The 19,238-nt window shown below is 41.0% G+C and overlaps 1 protein-coding gene across 3 annotated transcripts in view; it reads left to right on the top strand.

Annotated features, from left to right (window-relative positions):
- The window catches only part of LOC137106058 (glutamate receptor ionotropic, NMDA 2C-like), a 45,632-nt gene that overhangs the window by 14,219 nt on the left and 12,175 nt on the right, over positions 1-19,238 (top strand). For 2 of the 3 annotated variants that reach the window (XM_067489066.1, XM_067489067.1), the window contains 6 exons: positions 4,296-4,361; positions 5,330-5,518; positions 6,562-6,902; positions 7,365-7,479; positions 12,346-12,557; positions 18,738-18,906. In XM_067489066.1, coding sequence (XP_067345167.1) covers positions 4,296-4,361; positions 5,330-5,518; positions 6,562-6,902; positions 7,365-7,479; positions 12,346-12,557; positions 18,738-18,906 — 1,092 coding nt within the window. The remainder of the gene's footprint in view (positions 1-4,295; positions 4,362-5,329; positions 5,519-6,561; positions 6,903-7,364; positions 7,480-12,345; positions 12,558-18,737; positions 18,907-19,238) is intronic. The other variant, XM_067489068.1, reaches the window with a different exon arrangement.

The raw sequence follows: 19,238 nt of genomic DNA, 5'->3' as shown, positions 1-19,238 counted from the left end.
TACAGTAAAAACATCTAAAAGGGACGAGTGGCAGACTTTTGAACAGACAGCATAATTACTACAGTAAAAAGACTGAGACTTTAGTTAGCTGATGATGAGGGTGTGGAGCAAGATTTTTGTTGTGGCTGCTGTAAGGGGAACAGATTAATTAAGTAAAGATGACAACTCTTATCTGTTACCATGGAATTCCCAGAGAAAATCTACAGTTTGTGTTTGATCACAAACCAGTTTCTGCTCATTACAGTTCCAAACATCAAGAAATGACTGATCGTGGCTGTAGATGGTGATATAATCTGAGCTAAATAAAGTCGACAGTGTTATGTGTTTTCCAGTAAAGAGGAACAAAAATGGCTTTCAAGCACGCACATGATAGATTTTGGAGACAAAGGAACTGTGGAGCCTCAGCATTGGAGCATATCACATAATTTATAACCATTTGAAAGTGTCAGAAGAAAATTATATTTCAGGAGTCGCAGTCCTGGCTGCAGTCTAAGGTCACATTGTGGTTGCGATGTTGGATTGGAGCGATGCAGTGAGACAGATGTCTCTCATTGGATCAAAACGTTTCTTTTTTGGGGTTTTGTTTCTGTGGCCAGACTGACCCGCTTTCTCCATTTGTCTTGTTGTACTTCTGTCTCCACTCTTTCACTCCTGGATCTCTCTTGGCCTCTTGTTCCAGAAACCAGCAACTCTGTAAACAGGTCACGAGAAACCCAGAGCCACTGCACTGTATTCCCGTTGGAAACTTGGAAGGAAACCGTATTAATGACCAGCAGTCTTCACGATAGTTCCAAATTACTAATGCTGTGACACTGAATGCATGTAGTCTGAACTAAGGTAAAGATTCTGTGGATGAGGTCGCTTATATTGTATATTTGTGGGGCTGGAAAGAAAGGGAGGCTTCCCTTCGTGTTTTAAAATGAATCCGGAAACTGTATCAACATGTAACAAATGCATTTTTCTACGATCCAAAACTACGATCCAAATTTTAAAAGGTTATTGCTGTAAAATGCTGTAAACCATATCTAAATATCTATCTCTATATACTTTTCACCAGTTGCATGTTTTATGTGGGAAGGTTCTGATTTGTGTTTTTGATCCTACCTGTAGCAGAAGTGAATGCAGACACCCAAGTTGAGGACAGACCCACAACATCAAAATGCGATCTGTGTTATTTATCAGGAGAGGACTTTTTATTTGTTTTTGTGTACTTCATGCTGCACATACAGTGCAGTACAAGGCAGCGTAGGCTAGATAAAGGTTTGAAGCAACAATTAGACCATTAAGTAACTATTGATCCAATATAACTTAGTAAAATGATTAGAATTTAGTTTGGAGGTTCATATGCTAACATTCAAGTAAACATTCATGGTAAATTTACTTGAGATGGAAGCTCAAAGAATGACATCTGCTTCCTGTTTGACCATCACCACCGAGAAGAGGAAGAGCACAGAGTTCTCTCGGCAGGACGAGAGGAGTGTGTGAGCAGCCACCATGTCCACCGTCTTCCTGTCACATTACCATACGCTCCTGTGGTAGGGCTGCTAATTATGTCTGTGTGTGACAGCCGTGCTGCCAGGGTGGTGAGAACAAGACAACTGGGAAGCTGAGGTTGTGGGGTGGGGGTCTGGGTGAGGGGGGGGGGCAACTTTTCTTTTTATGTGAGAGATGAACAGGAAAACTAAGGAAATTTTGTTGGAGTTGTTGCTTCATTTCACTTTGAAATGCTGCCAATTAGATAGTGATGAAGCACTGATTGGCTCAGTGGGGGTCGTCACATTATTTGCTTGTTTAATGGCTCATGCACAACTATTTGGATTTTTAGAGACAACTATCTAAATAATGGACCACACCACTCCTGCTTTTTATCAACCGAACTGGGACACTATAGTTAATCAGGTTTTCCAATCCAGAGCTAGTTTTTTTTTTATTTATCCAGTGACAGCCTGACTTGGTTGTGTGCTGCTATTTTTATAGCAATACTGATGTGCAGCCCAGTCAGTCGTCTAGTGGAGTTTAAGCCTCTGGAGATGAGTCTCAAACAAGCTCAGAGAGAGATAAAATTGGTGAAATTCGAGTGAAGGAGAGTCTCGCTGTGATATTCCTGTGGTATTCCTCAGGCTGCACAGCTCTCTGGGGCTTTTGCAGAAACTCTGAGCAGTGGGAGAAGGAAGAGCAACGGGAAGGAGGGCTGACTATCACCTCTGAGACAAGAACATACTGAGAGGGTCAGAGACTGAGTCCCAAATGGTATTTGACAGTTTGACACCGTCTGCTCTCGCTCATGCTTGACTTTCCTATCTGCACACACATGTGTTTCTGTGAGATGCTACAGAAAACCGTTGCCCTCATCTTTGCTTTCTTGCACCAGCTCCTTGTCTGTTATTGAATCCACTTCAGAATATTACTTGTAGTAATGGTCTGCACGGTCTTGCACCTGGTTACATCACAGGTCTACTTTTGCCCTAAAGCACTTTTAGGCCCTCAGATCTCCCACTAAGCCCTGTTATTACACAGTGCCATCTAAAAAGCAGGGGAAGGGCATCCAAACTGTGGCACAGTTCCAGGTGAATCTGCAGATTGTTTCTTTATTTCTGTTCTTAGATTACACCTGAACACAGCCAAGCCTTGTGTATCTTCTGTGTACGTGTATATGTGGACACAACTCACCTGTCTTCTAAGGTCAGGAGGTGGGGATTTGCAGTTTTTAGTAGAATGTCTTAAAATTACTGCACAGATTGGTAAGAATTTAGTACTGATCCTTCTGCTGTTCAGAGAAGAACTAATAACTTGTAGCATCACCTGCAGGCCAAAGTTAATACTTGACTGTACACTTGAAATATCCACTGTTATTAATCTATTGCCAGCATCAGATAAATGTGGATTTGTGCAGTCTTTTGGTTTATACCTAAATACATTTAAAAATACTGATATTGCCATCATAATGTCAGCATGCTTAAAAAGTTTAGCCATCATAGTTTGCCCGGCAAATCGTGTTTATTTCTTATACAGCACTTTGGTAAATATTTAGTTGTTAGTCTTCTATCATTAATATTGACCTTCATCATAAAGAAGGGTTTCCAGTTTAAATCCTTGTAAAAGCTGCCATGTTGAAGTGTAAGGTTTATGCTTCACTTCTCTCCCTGTTGACTATTTCTGCTCTTTGCACTTCTATCCGTTGCTCTCACACTTTTCAACAAGTCCTCTATTACACTCTCCAATATGAAAAGAGGTCTCACCCACTGCATATAGCCTACTTTATCTGAGTGCTATTTAAACTCCAGTGACTTTCCATTTTATCTGTCGACCCACAGACTTATGGAGAGTGGGTATGCAAATGTTCGCCAACACACACAGCATTAGACCACCCCAACTTGACAGAAAGAGAGTAGCAAGACTGATCGCTTGCTGTTTAGAGACACTTGTACCACGTTGAAGATGAATATAGACAAGCATCTATCACAGTGCGAAATGTAATGTAGGGTGGATTTATTTTATTAGTCGACAGCCGTGTGTTGTAATAATTAATCGCCCCCAACGCAGTGATCTTTTCTTACTTCATTATGCATAAATTTGCATTTGTCATTTGTGTAAAAAATGACGCTCTCGATGACGCTGTTCAGCACATGTTTATGAAGATTTGTTTAGGCCACTGTCAGCGCCATTGTCTAAGCGCGGCTTAGTTAAAGTTTTGTCCTTTGCTTTGTTCCCATTTGCCACATCTTATCAACTTAATTGGCTTTGGAAGACTGTTCCACTGTGTTGCTTACATGATTTTTAACAGTGATGGTTTTACAAGTGATTGTACGCTTACTGAACAAGAGGACAAATTATTAAAGTGCACCTCCCTGGTACTGGTGAAGCTTCATGCAAATTTAAATGTTCCACAGCGATAATAATGTTAAAGGTGCTGCTAAAGTGAGGGGCAGCAGACGAGTTGCCGTAATTTGGAGACATTTTGTCAGCTTGCATTTGCAGTGGCACAAAGTTCAGCTCTGTGTTCACTTTGTTCGTTTCCTATTTTACCAAAGACACTTTACCTGAGCCTTTACTTCATAGCATTTAATACTTCAATTCAGGCCCCATGAAACCCATTGTGAGCTCAGAAGGGCATGTTTGACAACCTTAAAATGAAATAAATAAATAGATAATAGGGAACATTAAAGCTTGTTTGCATTGTGAAGAGACAAATCTGTGCTCCAACAGCAAGACACGATAATTTGTTTGCAGGTTGTTGAGCCATTGCTTTTTACCCTATGATGACCTCAATTATGTGATTTTCTTATTATTTACAGGCTGATGGATCCTCTTTCTTACAGATGGGAGCATCTCTAGAGCAGCAAATCATCTGCATGTTTAAGGTATAGAAATAAATGATAACATTTAATTTGATTGTCATATCAAATGATTAAAGGCTCAAACCTGACAACTAAGTCCCCTCAGGCTGATCAACACCATGTAGGGACATCCCAATAATGAGTGAGGGAAACCCTGATCCGGGCTTACAAGTCACACTAATGGGCCCCCTAGGCCTGATTATTGAATCTTAATGTCTACATTTACCTTTTGAGAGCCAAAAAGGTACATATATGTTCCCCAGCATTAAAAGGTACATATATGTACCATTTATTCTATTACCAAAAGTGTACAAAGAAGTACCCATTGTGAAGGGTACAAATATACCAGTGACAAGCTCTTATACCCCTAAAATTACAATACTGTCACCTAGTTTGTGAGAGTGTACAGGCCTGATGTGGTCCACGCTGGCATTTGATGCCCTGCATCTCAAAATACAAGAAGTTCCAATTTAATGATTAAATTAATGATTCAAACTTTTGGGATTTTTTTTTTTTTACAGTTTGCTTTCTTCTCGAGAGTCAGACAAACTGTAGCACTCTCATGTTTGCACAGGGAATACCATGAATACTATGCCACAGCCAGCAGCCTTTAGCTTAGCATAAACACTAAATAAATATAAACGGCTTTCGGCTTGTTCCTTCGGGAGTCGCCATAGCGTGACGTGTTTCACACATTGATTTGTCATGAGTTCTTACCCCTTTCATTTTATCTGGGCTTGGGACTGGCAACAGGGTGGCCCTTGGTGGCTGGGTAAGGCCACACCTGGCAGGGTAGGATTTAAACCCGTGGCCTTTTCCCATGGACCTGAGCGTAGTGATGATCATCTCATCATCGTTTCTTAAAAACTTTGAATTAAAAAAAAATCAGTGTATAATCTCACTATTAATATTATTATTCTGTTCACCATTTTTCTCCGTTGTCTTCGTCTTCTTCTTCTTATTCCACATTATTGCATCTGTCCATGCTTTAGCTCATGGAGGAGTACGACTGGGGAGAGTTTGCAGTGATCACCAGCTTGCTTCCGGGATACGACACCTTTGTGGATATAGTTCAGTCCTACACAGATACCTCATACTTCCTGTGGAACCTTCAGGATGTTTTGACTGTGGAAATGTCTGTTGGGGCCAGTGATGTGAGGGCCAGACGGATGCTGCAGCAGGTATACTGACATATACAACTCTTGCATAGGGTCGTAGCAGCTCCTTAAATACATTCTAACTATTGGCTGCCTAATAAATTGAATTGTTCCATCCAAAGTTAGAAGCTATCATAGTTTTAATGGTTAAATATTAATAATGTGCAAATTAGTTGCCAGGAGACGTCGGCGCACCTGTCCAATGAGGAGCAGTCAACATTAGCATCAAACAAGCATCACTAAATGTACCCCAGCTGCATAAATCAGTGTTTTTGACTTTGTACTGTTCATGTACTTTACAATGAAAAGGAAATATCGGATGTGTTCATGACTGTTTTTTTGCATGTGTGAGCAAACAAACAAAAGGCACTCTGGCCAAACTAAGCCCCTAAAGTGAAAACTATTAAGGTTGATATAAAAATAGACCATGATGTTGATGGTGATGGTGAAAACACAACATAGCAAAGCACAAATCTTAAGTTTTGGAGCCTGTGGTCTCAAATGTAGCATCTTCTTCTCATTCTTGATGCACCTCAGTGTGTTGGGTCAGAAATGCAATCACAGATAGGCTGAAACAGATAAGACTCCATAGTAACGCCATGCACGTCTTCAGAAGGCATATTATGCAACAATGAAATGTCAAGTAAAGTAGTTAGTTAAAGAGGAAATCCAGCAAACATTGTCCAAAGAAACAAGCCTGTTCAAGCCTGCTGCAGATGTCAACCAACCTGACTTCATGACTTCATGCTATGTTTGTTACTGTATGTAAACATCTGGTGTCAAAGTTCTTGTTGCTAAATCTATTCCCTTTTCAAACAGCATCCCCTCCTTAAAAAGGGATGTTTAATGTAGCAGATGAGTATAGGACACTAGGCTAAGTGTGGCAGCGATACTTTGTTAGGGTAAGGGGTACGGTTTGGTTCAGATTCAGAAAACCCACGTAAATCAGGAAACAATCTTTGACGCAGTACCAACAGCTGATGACTTGCGTGCATACTGCATGTTCTGGTTGTGTTTTCTGTCTGTGTTCTGTGATTACCCCTGACCAAACTCTTTTCTGTCTGCAGTTGGACTCCCAGGTCCTGTTGACGTACTGCTCTTATGAGGAGGCTCAGTTCTTGTTCCGTCAGGCAGCTGAGGTGGGCCTGCTGGGGCCAGGCTACATCTGGATCCTCCCCAGCCTGGCCGTGGGCAACCCTGACAGCACTCCGCCTGTCAGCTTCCCAGTCGGTGTGATCGGTGTGATTACGGACCAGTGGAGGAAAAGCTTGCGGCAGAGGGTGAGGGAGGGTGTGGCTATTGTAGCCAAAGGGGCCGAGAGCTTCAAGAAGCAGTACGGTTTCATCCCAGAAGGACACGGTGACTGTAACAAGCCTGCTAAAAGCTCAGAAAACAATACTCTTTTCAGGTGAGGCATCCTCTTATCAGCCTAGATACAATTTGAATTACCTTTGAATTTAGTAACAGGTCATTTCATTCAATCAATTCCCCTTTAGGATGATCATTAGTCACGTATGGGCAGAAGAGCCCAACTTTATCTTTCATACTTAACATGAGCTCAGACATGATGTGAAAGAATTTATCACCCATTTTGCACATCTGCTGAAATGCAAGTTGGCCTGAATTCATTATTCCAAGCCCAGTTCTGTCAGACAACACCCTGACCTCCACCAATCGCTGCTTCTATCATCCCCTAATGATTAGATGGGGCCCTCCTGGGAGAGCTTAAGGTTTAATTAAGATGTCATCATTTTGTGTGTGTGTGTGTGTGTCATGAATATGCAAATTCTTGTGCAATGTAGAATCAACGTTTCTTGATTGCAAACGTTCGCTCTCTGTGTTTGAGAATTAGTGTGTCTGTGGGTTACAGGCACATGCTGAACGTGACGTGGGAAAGGAAAGACCTGTCGTTCAACAACCGAGGTTTCCTCCGAAATCCTTCCATGATCATCATCGCTCTGGACCGCGAGAGACTCTGGGATAAGGTACTAGAAACTAAACACAAATACACGCTGCCACTACACTCTCAGTTTATTAATAGATAGAGTTTACACGTCTAAAAATACAGTTATGGCAACTTTGCTATAAAGACATGTTGTTGTCTGCAGCGCTGCACAGTATATCAGCCTACCTATTAGGGTACAGGAAATATTTTTTTAACCACAAGTTGCTCTCACCCAGTAAGGATCCACTTTAAAGAAGTTAATCTCTGAATCCTCACTAAATGCACAATTTGACAACTAAATATCCAGTCATTGCTATTCTTTCTCGACCTAGACAAGGGTTACACAGGTCCCCTGAGACAAAAACTGAAGGGACAACTCTCCCTGCATCCAATTGATTAAGTTCATTATTTTCCTCAATATTTTACAATATGTATAAAATCTTTGCAAATTTACTAAAAATAAAAAAGGAAAAAAATAAATCACATGAACATAAGTATTCACAGCCTTTGCCATGACACTAAAAATGGACCTGGGGTGGATCCTATTTCCACTGATCATCCTTGAGATGATCCTACAACTTTATTGGAGTCCACCTGTGGAAATTCAGTTGATTGGAAAAGCATACACCTGTCTATATAAGGTCCCACAGTTAACAGTGCATGTCATAGCACAAACCAAGCCATGAAGTCCAAAGAATTGTCTGTAGACCTCTCAGACAGGATTGTGTCAAGGCACAGTTCTGGCGAAGGGTATAGAAAAATTCTTGCAGCATTGAAGGTCCCGATGGGCACAGTGGCCTGAATCAGCTGTAAATACAGAAGAAGTTTGGAACCACAGGACCCTTCCTAGAGTGGTTCGGCCAGCCAAACTGAGCGATCAAGAGAGAATGGCCCTAGTCAAGGAGGTGAGCAGGACCCTGATTGTCACCCTGAAAGACCTGCAGTGTTTCTATGTGGAAAGAGGAGAACCTTCCAAAAGACCAACAACAATCTCTGCAGCCCTCCACCAATCAGGCCAGACTGAAACCACTTTTCAGTAAAAGGCACATGACAGCTCACCTGAAGTACCCTCAGAGCATGAGAAAGAAAATTCCTTGGTCTGATGAAACCAAAATTAAACTCTGAATGCCAAGTGTCATGTCTGTAGGAAACCAGGCACCGCTCACCACCTGGCCAATTCCATCCCTGCAGTAAAGCACGGTGGTGTCCGCATCATGGTGTGGGGATGTTTTTCAGTGGCAGACTTGAAGGGAGACTTGAATGAAGCAAAGTACAGACACATCCTTAATGAAAACCTGTTCAAGTGCACTCTGGACATCAGACTTGGGCGACGGTTCAACTTTCAATACGACAATGACCCTAAGCCCACAGCCAAGATAACAGAGGAGTGGTTACGGGACAACTGTGTGTATGTCCTTGTGTGGCCCAGACAGAGTCCAGACTTGACCCTGATTAAACATCTCTGGAGAAATCTGAATATGGCTGTGCACCGACACTCCCCATCCAATCTAATAGAGCTTGAGAGGTACTGCAAAGAAGAATGGGAGAAATTGCCCAAATTGCTTGTAGCATCATATTAAAAAAGGCTGTAAAAGGCTGTAATTGGTGGTAAAGGTGCTTCAACAAAGTATTAAGCAAAGGCTGTAAATACCTCTGTACATTTTTATATTTGTAGTAAATTGCAAAAATATCAAACAAACTTCTCTCACGTTGTCATTATGGGGTATTGTTTGTAGAATTTTGAGGAAAATTCTTAATTTAATCCATTTTGAAATAAGGGTGATACGTAACAAAATGGGGGAAAAGTTCAGCGTATACTTTCTGGATGCACTGCATAAGGAGCATCGCTCGGCTTTAATCTTTAAACAGATAATGATTAGGATACTATTCCAGCAGTCAGGTGTGGGATCAGGAGCTGAGTCACACTGAATGCTGTAGCTGCACCTGTTGACCAGGTTGAAAAGCAGGTTACATCACCTACAATAATCCGTTTGTCATGGAGAAGGTAAAACCTCTGACCTACATACAGTGTATAATCTGACTGGATGCACCATCTGAATAACACTAATGTGCATGTTTAAAAGTACAAGCGTTGGTAAAGGCATCATTTTCATTCCCTTTTACACACACGCACACACACCACTACCACACTCTTTTCAAAGCCTAAGGGTGTAGTGAAAAAGTGCGACTAAACAGAGAGACCTGAGCGTAATCTCAAAGCTACAGTTGAACTAATTTATTTCTGCTCTGGAAAAAACCAACCTACTTTATCAATGTCACCTCCTGGCTGCTTTATATCTGTGTGTGCGTGTGTGTGTGTGTGTGTGTGTGGCTGTTAAAGTTGCCCACATACTGTACACTCCATCAATATCCGATGTCCTCATGCTCAGGTTCGGAGTGGATCTACTGCTGTTATTCACACAGACAACACGACACAGCAAAAAACAAGATATCGAGCAAGCGTCTAACATTCTGTGAATCCTCTCATTACAACCTGACCTGTCAACGCTTATTCCTCCCCTGCTCTTTGTGTCATGTAGTTCATCCATATTGATGACAACTTGTGGCACACTTGCTCTTTTTAAGTCTATCTCCCAAAATGTGACATGCTGACAGTTTAACATGTTGTTGTTCCTTATCACAGTGTCAAAGCTGCAGTGGCTTGGTAACATTTTGGGGCAGGGAAGCACCTCTTTTTCTGCCATGCACTTCCTTTTCCTTTTCTTTTACTGTTTCACCTGTCTAACTGCTACTAAAAATTCGATATTTAACGGATTAACATATGGGATCATTGTAAAATCGGAGTTGTTGCTCTATGCAGTTGTTTTTATTTCACAACCTGCAGCTTTACTGTTTCACTTCGCCAAAGCAAAAGTCTCACCACCAGCGACATCCGCCCATAGCTGTTTACAGCAAAGAGCTGTGATAAACAGACCTTACTCCACCTTCTTGCTGATATGTTTGACTACAAATTTTCAGAACAGGAAGTAGAGATTGTCTAATGTTGTCTAAAGTTGTATGGATGTACAAGCCTCATAACAAACTGCAGACTGAAACTCTCTTGCTTCATTTTTAATGATTAATTTTCCACATCTTTGGTGGTGTAAAATGAAATGAATTTGTTGTGATTCTTTTTTACCAATAATAATGTTCCAGTAGGACTTATTACTCAGTAATTGCAAATTAGAAAACGTGGAACATTTCTTTAACAGAAATGTCATCATGGGAACCCTGATCCCAAGAGGGTGGCCAAAAATAAAGAAAAAGAAAAAGAAAGGCATTTGTAATTTTCTAATTTACCAGCACATAGAAAATGTATCTGCACTGCAATGGAGAAACCTCATTAAACATTCTCATAAGTCTTTTCATGTTGATCACTCACTCATGGTTATAGCCAGTCTGTGTCAATATTTCCAAAATTAGTGGCTTGGCATTTCAGATAGGTGCATTCCTAAATATATCTGCATGACTAGACCCTGTTCCTTTCCTGCAAAGGGATTTTGGAAGTGTACCCTTAAATGCCAAGAGTTCTTATTACACAAAATGAAAAATATTTCTTTCAAAAATATGAATTATGACAGCCTGGGCAGACCCCGGTATTGAGTCTATAAATCTGATTTCCCGCAGAATGTGGTTCGTTATTGTGTTGCTGAAATAAACAAGGCTTTCCCTGTAAACTACATCATCTGACTGACAGCATATGTTGCTCCAAAACCTGCATCACACTCTTCGCAGCTTTACTTTGAGAGACGAAATTCACAAGGTGATGAACATGTATTTTGGTGCTTCAGCTTCTCTGGGATCCTCTTTCTGTGTGGGACATTCCAAGATTCTCATATTCAGTAATCAAAAGGTTTTGACACATTCTCAACAGTGCTGCAAATGTGAGAATGATACAGTAGGCAGATGACAGAGCTTCTGCTTAAGATGCTCATTGAGAGGAGGAGACGTGCAAATCCCATAAAAGACAGATCGAAATGATTGATCTTCACAAGTGGCATCTGCTGTCATTCACAGAAGGTGCAGGGAAACCAATCATAGTCTTACACACTGTACTGTACTTTGATGCAGATTTGTAAACCATCTATTTATGACTGAGCTGATGAACATATCAAGAAAAAAGAGGTCTCATTAAAGCTGCGAAGGAGTGAGTTTCACATGCAGTCGGTGCTGGCTGGGCTTAGTATGGCTCATTAGGTTGGGTTGATATGACAAACGGTCGTGGTTGTCACGGCGAGGGTTTCACTGAGCTTAGTGCCAACACCGGTGGGATTATTCATTGTGCGATGTGATATTACACAGCAGTTCTGGTCCGAAACGGCTCCGTCTGACGTAGAAAAAACCAAACAAACTCAATCTTCTGCTGTTTGTAATAGTTACAGTCACCATGGGTTTGTCACTTTATTGGCAGTTTCAGTGAGCTTAGCACGAAACATTTCTCAAAAAAATGAAACACATGCTGTACAATACGTAGTGCTAATTACCTGAAGAGACCCCATTTATGAACAGTGATACTTTACTTTGTTGATTCATTGTAAAAAGAAATAAATAATCAGTCAACAAAATGAATGCAGATTAAAGTCAGCACATGCTGAGATGTAATAATAATGTGATGCACTGACACTCTCTTTTAGTTTCTGCATTTTATTCCCAAAATGTCTTCCTCAAAGACTTTTAAGTCTCCTCGGGGTGCATTAATGAACTCCACTCCCCTTTCATCTGCTAATCCTCTTCCTCCAGGTCAGCACATGCTAATTTTCCTTCATGAAAATTTAAGAAATCATTCATCCCATGAGGGGAAGGAAAAACAGGTGAAAAGTGAAGGGGGCTGTCACAGAGCGAAGGTCAGGCAGGAGATCCAGCCTCATATGGACGTGCAGGTCCTGATGAGTTTCTCTGTCTTCAGGTGGGTACATATGCTCGTGGAATCCTCCAGGTTCGCTACCCGGTGTGGCCTCGATATGGCAGCTTCCTGGAGCAAGTGTCTGATGACCGTCACCTGACAGTGGCAACGCTGGAGGAGCATCCCTTCGTCATGGTTGAGAATGTGGACCCGGGAACCGGCACGTGTGTTCGCAACACGGTGCCCTGTAGGCGTCAGTCGAACTACTCAGAGAGGTACGAACGGCAAAGCTAACACCTGTGCAGCTGTGATGTGACCGTGAAGTAGCACTGAATGTTAGGTTTGTTGTCTTATTTATTTAGGCAGCTGTCTCAAGTATCATTGGCATCGGTGGACAGTCACTCCAGGATTTCATAGGTGCTTTTTGAGATTGTCTTGGCCTAAAATGTTTCATTTCATGGCAACCTTTTTTATAAATATAAATATTGTGATACATGTTGTGATGTTTGTAGGCGTTTATATTTGCATTGAAATTTAGGATGCAAAGTAAAAATGTGTTTACAGTATTACAAAAACAGTAGCAGTTTTTTTCACACGTTTATACGTGAGACTTTTTATTCCTGAACTATTTGCACACACACACACACACACACACACACACACACACACACACAATTCTTCAGACAAGTGCACTTTGTAATTTATTCGACACTGACATTGCCACTAGCTGTGCTTATTTAATTGAACTCACCTTAATTCTTCCAGCATTTGCAACAGGTGTGGAAACAGCAGCCTGTGTCATGGTGGTTTGTCTTGTTTGCTAGTCCTGCACTTTTCATCCATTCCCACATGTGTTTTGCTGTAATCTGTTCGTCAGTCTGGGACTTTTGTTTGTATTCCACCACATTGCTGTACGTGGTGCAAAATAACATTGTGAATATAGCTGTTTTGGACAGTCTTCCGCAGTAACTATTACCATCCATCCATTCATCTTCACCTGGAGGTTTTCAAAGTCTTCTGCATTATATCAGCTCCCTGAAGCCTACAAACTATGTTCAATTAAAAAAAATAAAAAATTCTTCTGTTGTTGTTGCAGGTGAACCTGTCACTTGCCTTTGTGCATGAGTTTAACGATAAGAGGGTAACAACATGTAGCTCTCATCTAGTGTGGCAGCAGTGAGGCGTTCAGGGACAGTACAGAGTGTGGGTCACATTTGTGGAAATTCTCACAGAATTCACTGGGATCGGTTGAATTTGTATTAATTTTGTTAAAGCAAAATCCAGGAGAGACTGACTAGACGACAAAAACATGTTTATTTCATGCCACACTGTGCAAGACAGGTGTAAGAAATCTTTGGTCAGACACCAAAATGGAATTTTATTAGGCACTGAAGATCGTCATTATATAAACACCTTCTTCAGAGTTGAGTAAAGTTTGTTTTGGTGCCGTAGCAAAACTCAGGTATCACGACTCAAATAAAAGCACTTCAGAGATACCCAGACATCTTCACCCTCCCTCTCCTGTTTTCTGTCCCAGTTTGGTTCTAAATAGACGCTGCAAACCCCCACACTTCATTAAACACAGAGTAATTGTGTGTGCTGAGTGTCTAAGTATACCTCCAGTGTCAAACACAATTCGCAGCATGGCAGAAAACAGTCATCAAACAGCTATTAGCTCTGACTACCTACAACCAGTGCTCGTCAGGAATATAAAACATTTTCATTATGTCCAAACAGCCACAGACAATAGAAATAGTAATAAAGGGAAATCCACTGTAACCACTGTGTCAGCCACGTTGTCGTCTCAGTTTATTTTTTTCCCAGGAATATTTGACAAGCTCAATTTAGTGACACTTTTTAAACACCATTTCCTCTAAGACCTTGACCATAAACCTCATGGCTCCACAGAGTTCACAGCGAGTCAAGGAACTGAGTTGAGGTTGTGAATTAAGTTACAACAACATTAAGTTTTGCGATGCTGCCAAATTGTCATTCAATTTCATGTTTTGCTCTCCTCACTAAGGTTTCGTTCATGTCACGGCCTTTCTATCCTGCCCGATGCTATGTTTTGAATTTGAGGGGAAAAAAACTTCAACTCATACAAATTGATACACATACAGAGGTATTAAAGATTTAAATGGTATTGCACTGACTAGACCACTGGGACAGCTATTGAGACCAGACTAATCTTCTGCAGGGTTTTATCCTGCATTTTTGATTTCCTTTCCATTTCCCAATCAGCGGTTTGAATCATTGACTTTAGAGTAACAACCCCAGAATAAAATATTCAGTTCACAGGATGACTTCTCCAACTATTTTCTGGTATATGAACTTAGAGAGAAGTGAGTGTTGCCTCCAAAGATCTATTACCGATGTGTGACACACACAATGTAGAACACACACACAGTCACACACACACACATTGTTTTGTTCTGCAAACCCAGAACTGCAGGAAACTACAGACCTAAAAACACATTTGCTTCCAGCTGTGCACCTTTTAAAGAACTAGTTTTGGCAGGTTAGTTATCCAGCAGACAACTAACCTGCAAACCCCACTGCTTGCACTGTGTGGTTAATTGATTTAAAGGCCTTGGTGCATATTTTTTCTGCATTAGAACAGTAAACAGAAAAACATGTTGTCTTGTTGTTGCTGTTGGCAAAAGCCGTCCTCTCAGCCTTCACCTACTGTAGGTTTGTTATTTCTAACCTAATCCTCACTGGTGGATTTTCTCTCTGCCTGTTATTGATCATGTTACTGTGTATTCATGACGCTGTGTTGTTTACCTGCAGTGTGAGTCTGTCTAAGGGCAGATCCATACAGCGCACAGCATTTGCCACAGTGTGACCTTGTGAACTCACTCGTGTTGGTCATCTCACAGATATACTGTATTTTGTATTCCAGTTACACGTTGACGCTGTTACATTTTACAATTGAAAATTGAAAGGCAGAATCACAGGCTCACTTTTTTTGTTTCAAACTACTTCAATATTGATTCATTATGATATTAAAAAAACACATATTTCCCATTGTGTTGTGTACAAAAGAAGAAAAATAACTTTTAGAGCTCAACATTTGGCCGATGTCTCAAATAAAATCCCCAATTCATTTATTAAAAACATTTCGCTTTTTTCTGCTCAACATGCAAACACACAAACTAAGCAATAAACAGTTATGCCTATTTTGATATAAATATAAATATAAATATGTGTTTTTTAAGGTAAAAAGTTTTTTTTTTGTATATTTGCTTGTGTTCAATCACTTTGACCTCTCAGGTCCACCATAAAAAACACCTCATCACACTTATTTATATCGAAATAGGCCTAAATATGATTTTAGTTATTACATTAGACAATATCATAATGATGTATTCATTTAATTATTTTAAAGGGCTTTTTTTTTGCATTCTTGCTGCGAATTACATGACAAGATTAATACCAGTGTAGTCAGCAGCTGGTTAGTGAAGCAAACAAACAAAGGAAACCGTTAACTGGCTGCTATAGCTTGATATTTAACATGTGTCGGCTGTAAGGAGCATCAATATCTACCTGCAAGAGGCTGCATATTTTCCAAAATGTCAAACTGCTTCTTTAAGTGTTATAGGAAATGAGACTGTAATAAATTGTATGACTTTCCCACCAAACCCCACATGTTCTACCACAATGCTTAGCATATGTGAAGATTGATCACTTCTTCATCACCAGAAAAAAAAAGCTATCCAGCCTGTAAATGCCATGTTCATGTTCACTTCAGGGACTCCACTTGTGTGTGTGTGTGTGTGTATCAGTTATGCAGATTGCTGAGCCGACCATGGCTGGCACATTAATTATAGAGAGAGATATGTAGCGGCTGTTGTTGGGCACAATGGCACATTGATTGCAAGTAAAGAAGATTTATCTGTCCAACACAAGGACATCTGTCATAGCATGGGACAATGTTTTCCCATCCTACCCTTCTCTCTCTGTTTCTCTTCACCATTTCTCCCCCACTGGCATGTCCCATTTGGACAGTGACCAACAAATAGGGAGAAAGAGGGAGAGGGAAGAAGAAGGCTGCTGCTATATAAATCAGTTAATCTTGCGGTGTGTGGTCTGTGCAGCTTCCCTGCAGAGCAGATGTTTAGTGCAATTAGAACTTTTTGTCTTGGTCATTAAAACAGATTTTTTATTTTTTTTTTTTGGACAGATGATGCCCTCTTTTGCCAGAAAGCTGAACTGATTAAAAGCAGGAATGGCACTTAAATGCACCTTCAAAAGTCTCAGCTATATAATACCCTATAATGTGGCATAACATGCACTGACCAGATGCTGAAACAACTGGATGAAAGTGCAACAGTAATGTTACCAAGAATTTTAATCTGCACATAGCAACTTAATTGCGCTAAATAAGCTACACCTTAGTTCACCACCACAGTCCCCACCCTTCACTATACGAAGGCACTGCCCGTGAATTTTGGGATTGGACATAAGCGATACCAGCGCGGCGCAGATCTAAAATTCTTTATTGGTGCGGCCAAACTGGGTCATGCTCAAAAAAAGGGAGGCACAAAGGTTTTAAACTCAATCGAAAAAACCTTTTTGTAAGTAATAAACTGCACATTAATCTTGCATGCATCTTTATTGTGCAGATTATTATTATTATTATTATTTTAGTATTTTATTACAGCTTCGGATTTGGTCAGTTTTCTTTGTGCTGAAAGTTTTACAGCAGGAAGCCACTGTACCACCCCAGGCCACCCCTCTGGCCCTGCCCCCCCGATAACAGGCTGCTTGCACTGTTGTGTGCTTTCAGTGTGAAGCTGTGTCTAATAACCATCCAAAAAGAAGCAGTTCTCCATGCTTGGTGTGGAAGAACTTGTCTGTCCTGTGTAAAGCTCCTCATCTCCAGCCAACACTTTTAGATTGAGCTGGAAGGCCATTATCTAACATCAGTAGCATGGGTGGGAAGAGTTTTAAGCAGCCTCTTTCCCGAAGCTGGTGGAAAGCTTAAAACCAGAGGAGTGAAGGCTACACAGAGCCATGATGTCAGGATAAAAGCAAAAAAACAAAACTACATCTACTTTAAGGAGTTAAAATGTAACACTGAGGAACTTTGCTCTGTTCTAAAGAAAGATTTTCTGCTTTTTTGTGTAATCAAGCTGTCTAAACGCTTTCACTTCCTTCTGTCCACTGCGTCCTGCTGAGCTGGCTGCACCCCTCAGCTCACTTGTGGACTTGGCTGCAAAGGTGCAGGTCTTAAAGCCAACGGTGTCTTTTAAAAGCAGCCACAAATGATTCAAATTAATTACTGGATCATTTCTTAGAAACTCTCCTGTCGCTGTCTGGCCCAACTCCCTCATGGTACTTCCCTCCACGCTACACTAGTTTCTGGGCATTTTCTGGAAGAAAAAAAAGCACACTGAACAACACAACTGCTGCTTGTCCTCAGAGGATTCTGTTGGGCATGTGTGCATGTATGTGTGTTTGAGATGGCCCAATTTAAGCGTGTGTGTGTGTGTGTGAACTGTTAGTGGAGTGTGTATAAAGACGACAGGTGGCCAGCTCCTGCAGCAATTAATTAACGCTGCGTTTCTCAGAGCCATTGACTCCTGTGAAAGAAGCGAGCCCTGCAAAAACACTTAAAATTTGTATGAAATGAATGCTTACACTTATGAAAATAATCAACTTGAATGTTAATTACTCACTTGACTTTCATCATTCAATCATTTGCTCATTTAGTCACTCAGATGCTCTCTTTATCATTCTTATGCTTGTTATGCTGACTCATTGACACGCTGAGGAAATCTCAGTCTCTCTCACACACACACACACACACACACACACCGTGACTCAGACCTTGTAGACTTTAGTGCTCCACTTTGGCAGCTGAATAAATGAAAAAGTTAAAAAAAGAAGGAAGTTTGTCGACTATTTCCATCTATCTTAACATTTCATTGCCCACTTGCTTTTTTCATTATTTTTATTGTTATTTTTCAACATTTTCTGTCCTCCTGTTCTCTTCTTCTACACCCCATTAAGTAGCGAGGCCGCAGAAAGAAAGTGAGAGTGTCCCTCAAATGCTACACACCTTAATGGCCTTTGATTAGAAGCCATCACAGCCATTCAACCATTCGCTGTGGGTGCTGTCACACTGCGTCAGTGTGTGCGACTGTTTGCGTGTCTGCAATTTTTCGTTGTCTCCTCTGTCTCCCTGCAAGACACCTTGTTAACAGACATTGATTTTAGCTAATGAACCAGCCATCGCCTGCCCTTCACTCCGCTGCAGCACACGGCGTCGACTGTCAGCGGGAGACTATTTAGCGCACACTTTCTGAAATAAAGTAAAGTAACAGCTTTAGTCAACAGAGCTAAAGATAGCAACAGTCCCAGCTGCAAGTGAGGGATTTTGATCACAAGATGTTAAAACAAAACTGTATTTACTGCATGTGTGACTCGGATTTTTCTCATCTCTCTCACAGTATTATTGGACACTCAGAGTCATACACCAAACTGTGCTGCAAGGGCTTCTGCATAGACATCCTGAAGAAGCTCTCCCGCACCATCAAGTTCTCCTATGACCTCTACCTGGTCACCAATGGAAAACATGGCAAGCTGGTTCGTGGGATTTGGAACGGCATGATTGGGGAGGTGAGACTGAGGGCAGAGTTATTTAAAGAAGGTTAATTCCCTGAATGCAGCAGCTGCTGTTGAGTTGCCTAGTGGCCATCTACAGACAATTATTAGAGCAAAGTCTTTCTAAATGTTCGTCCACCAATCTAACTAAAATAAATATGGCTCTGGGCTACGTCATGCCCTAATTTCCTCACATTAAAGGTAAATCAAAGTTGAGAATAACTTTTAAAAAAGCATTTAAAGGAGCTACCTAGCTCGGAATTCCACATGAAAAGAGCAAAAAGCTGTAAACACTGAAATATTATCTTCTCATAGAGGTACTATGCAGCAGACACTCATATTTGTGG

The sequence above is a fragment of the Channa argus genome, chromosome 20, assembly GCF_033026475.1.
Source record: "Channa argus isolate prfri chromosome 20, Channa argus male v1.0, whole genome shotgun sequence".
Lineage (NCBI taxonomy): Eukaryota > Metazoa > Chordata > Actinopteri > Anabantiformes > Channidae > Channa > Channa argus.
The sequence above is the reverse complement of the archived record's forward strand: the minus strand, read 5'-3'. Positions and strand labels throughout refer to the sequence as shown.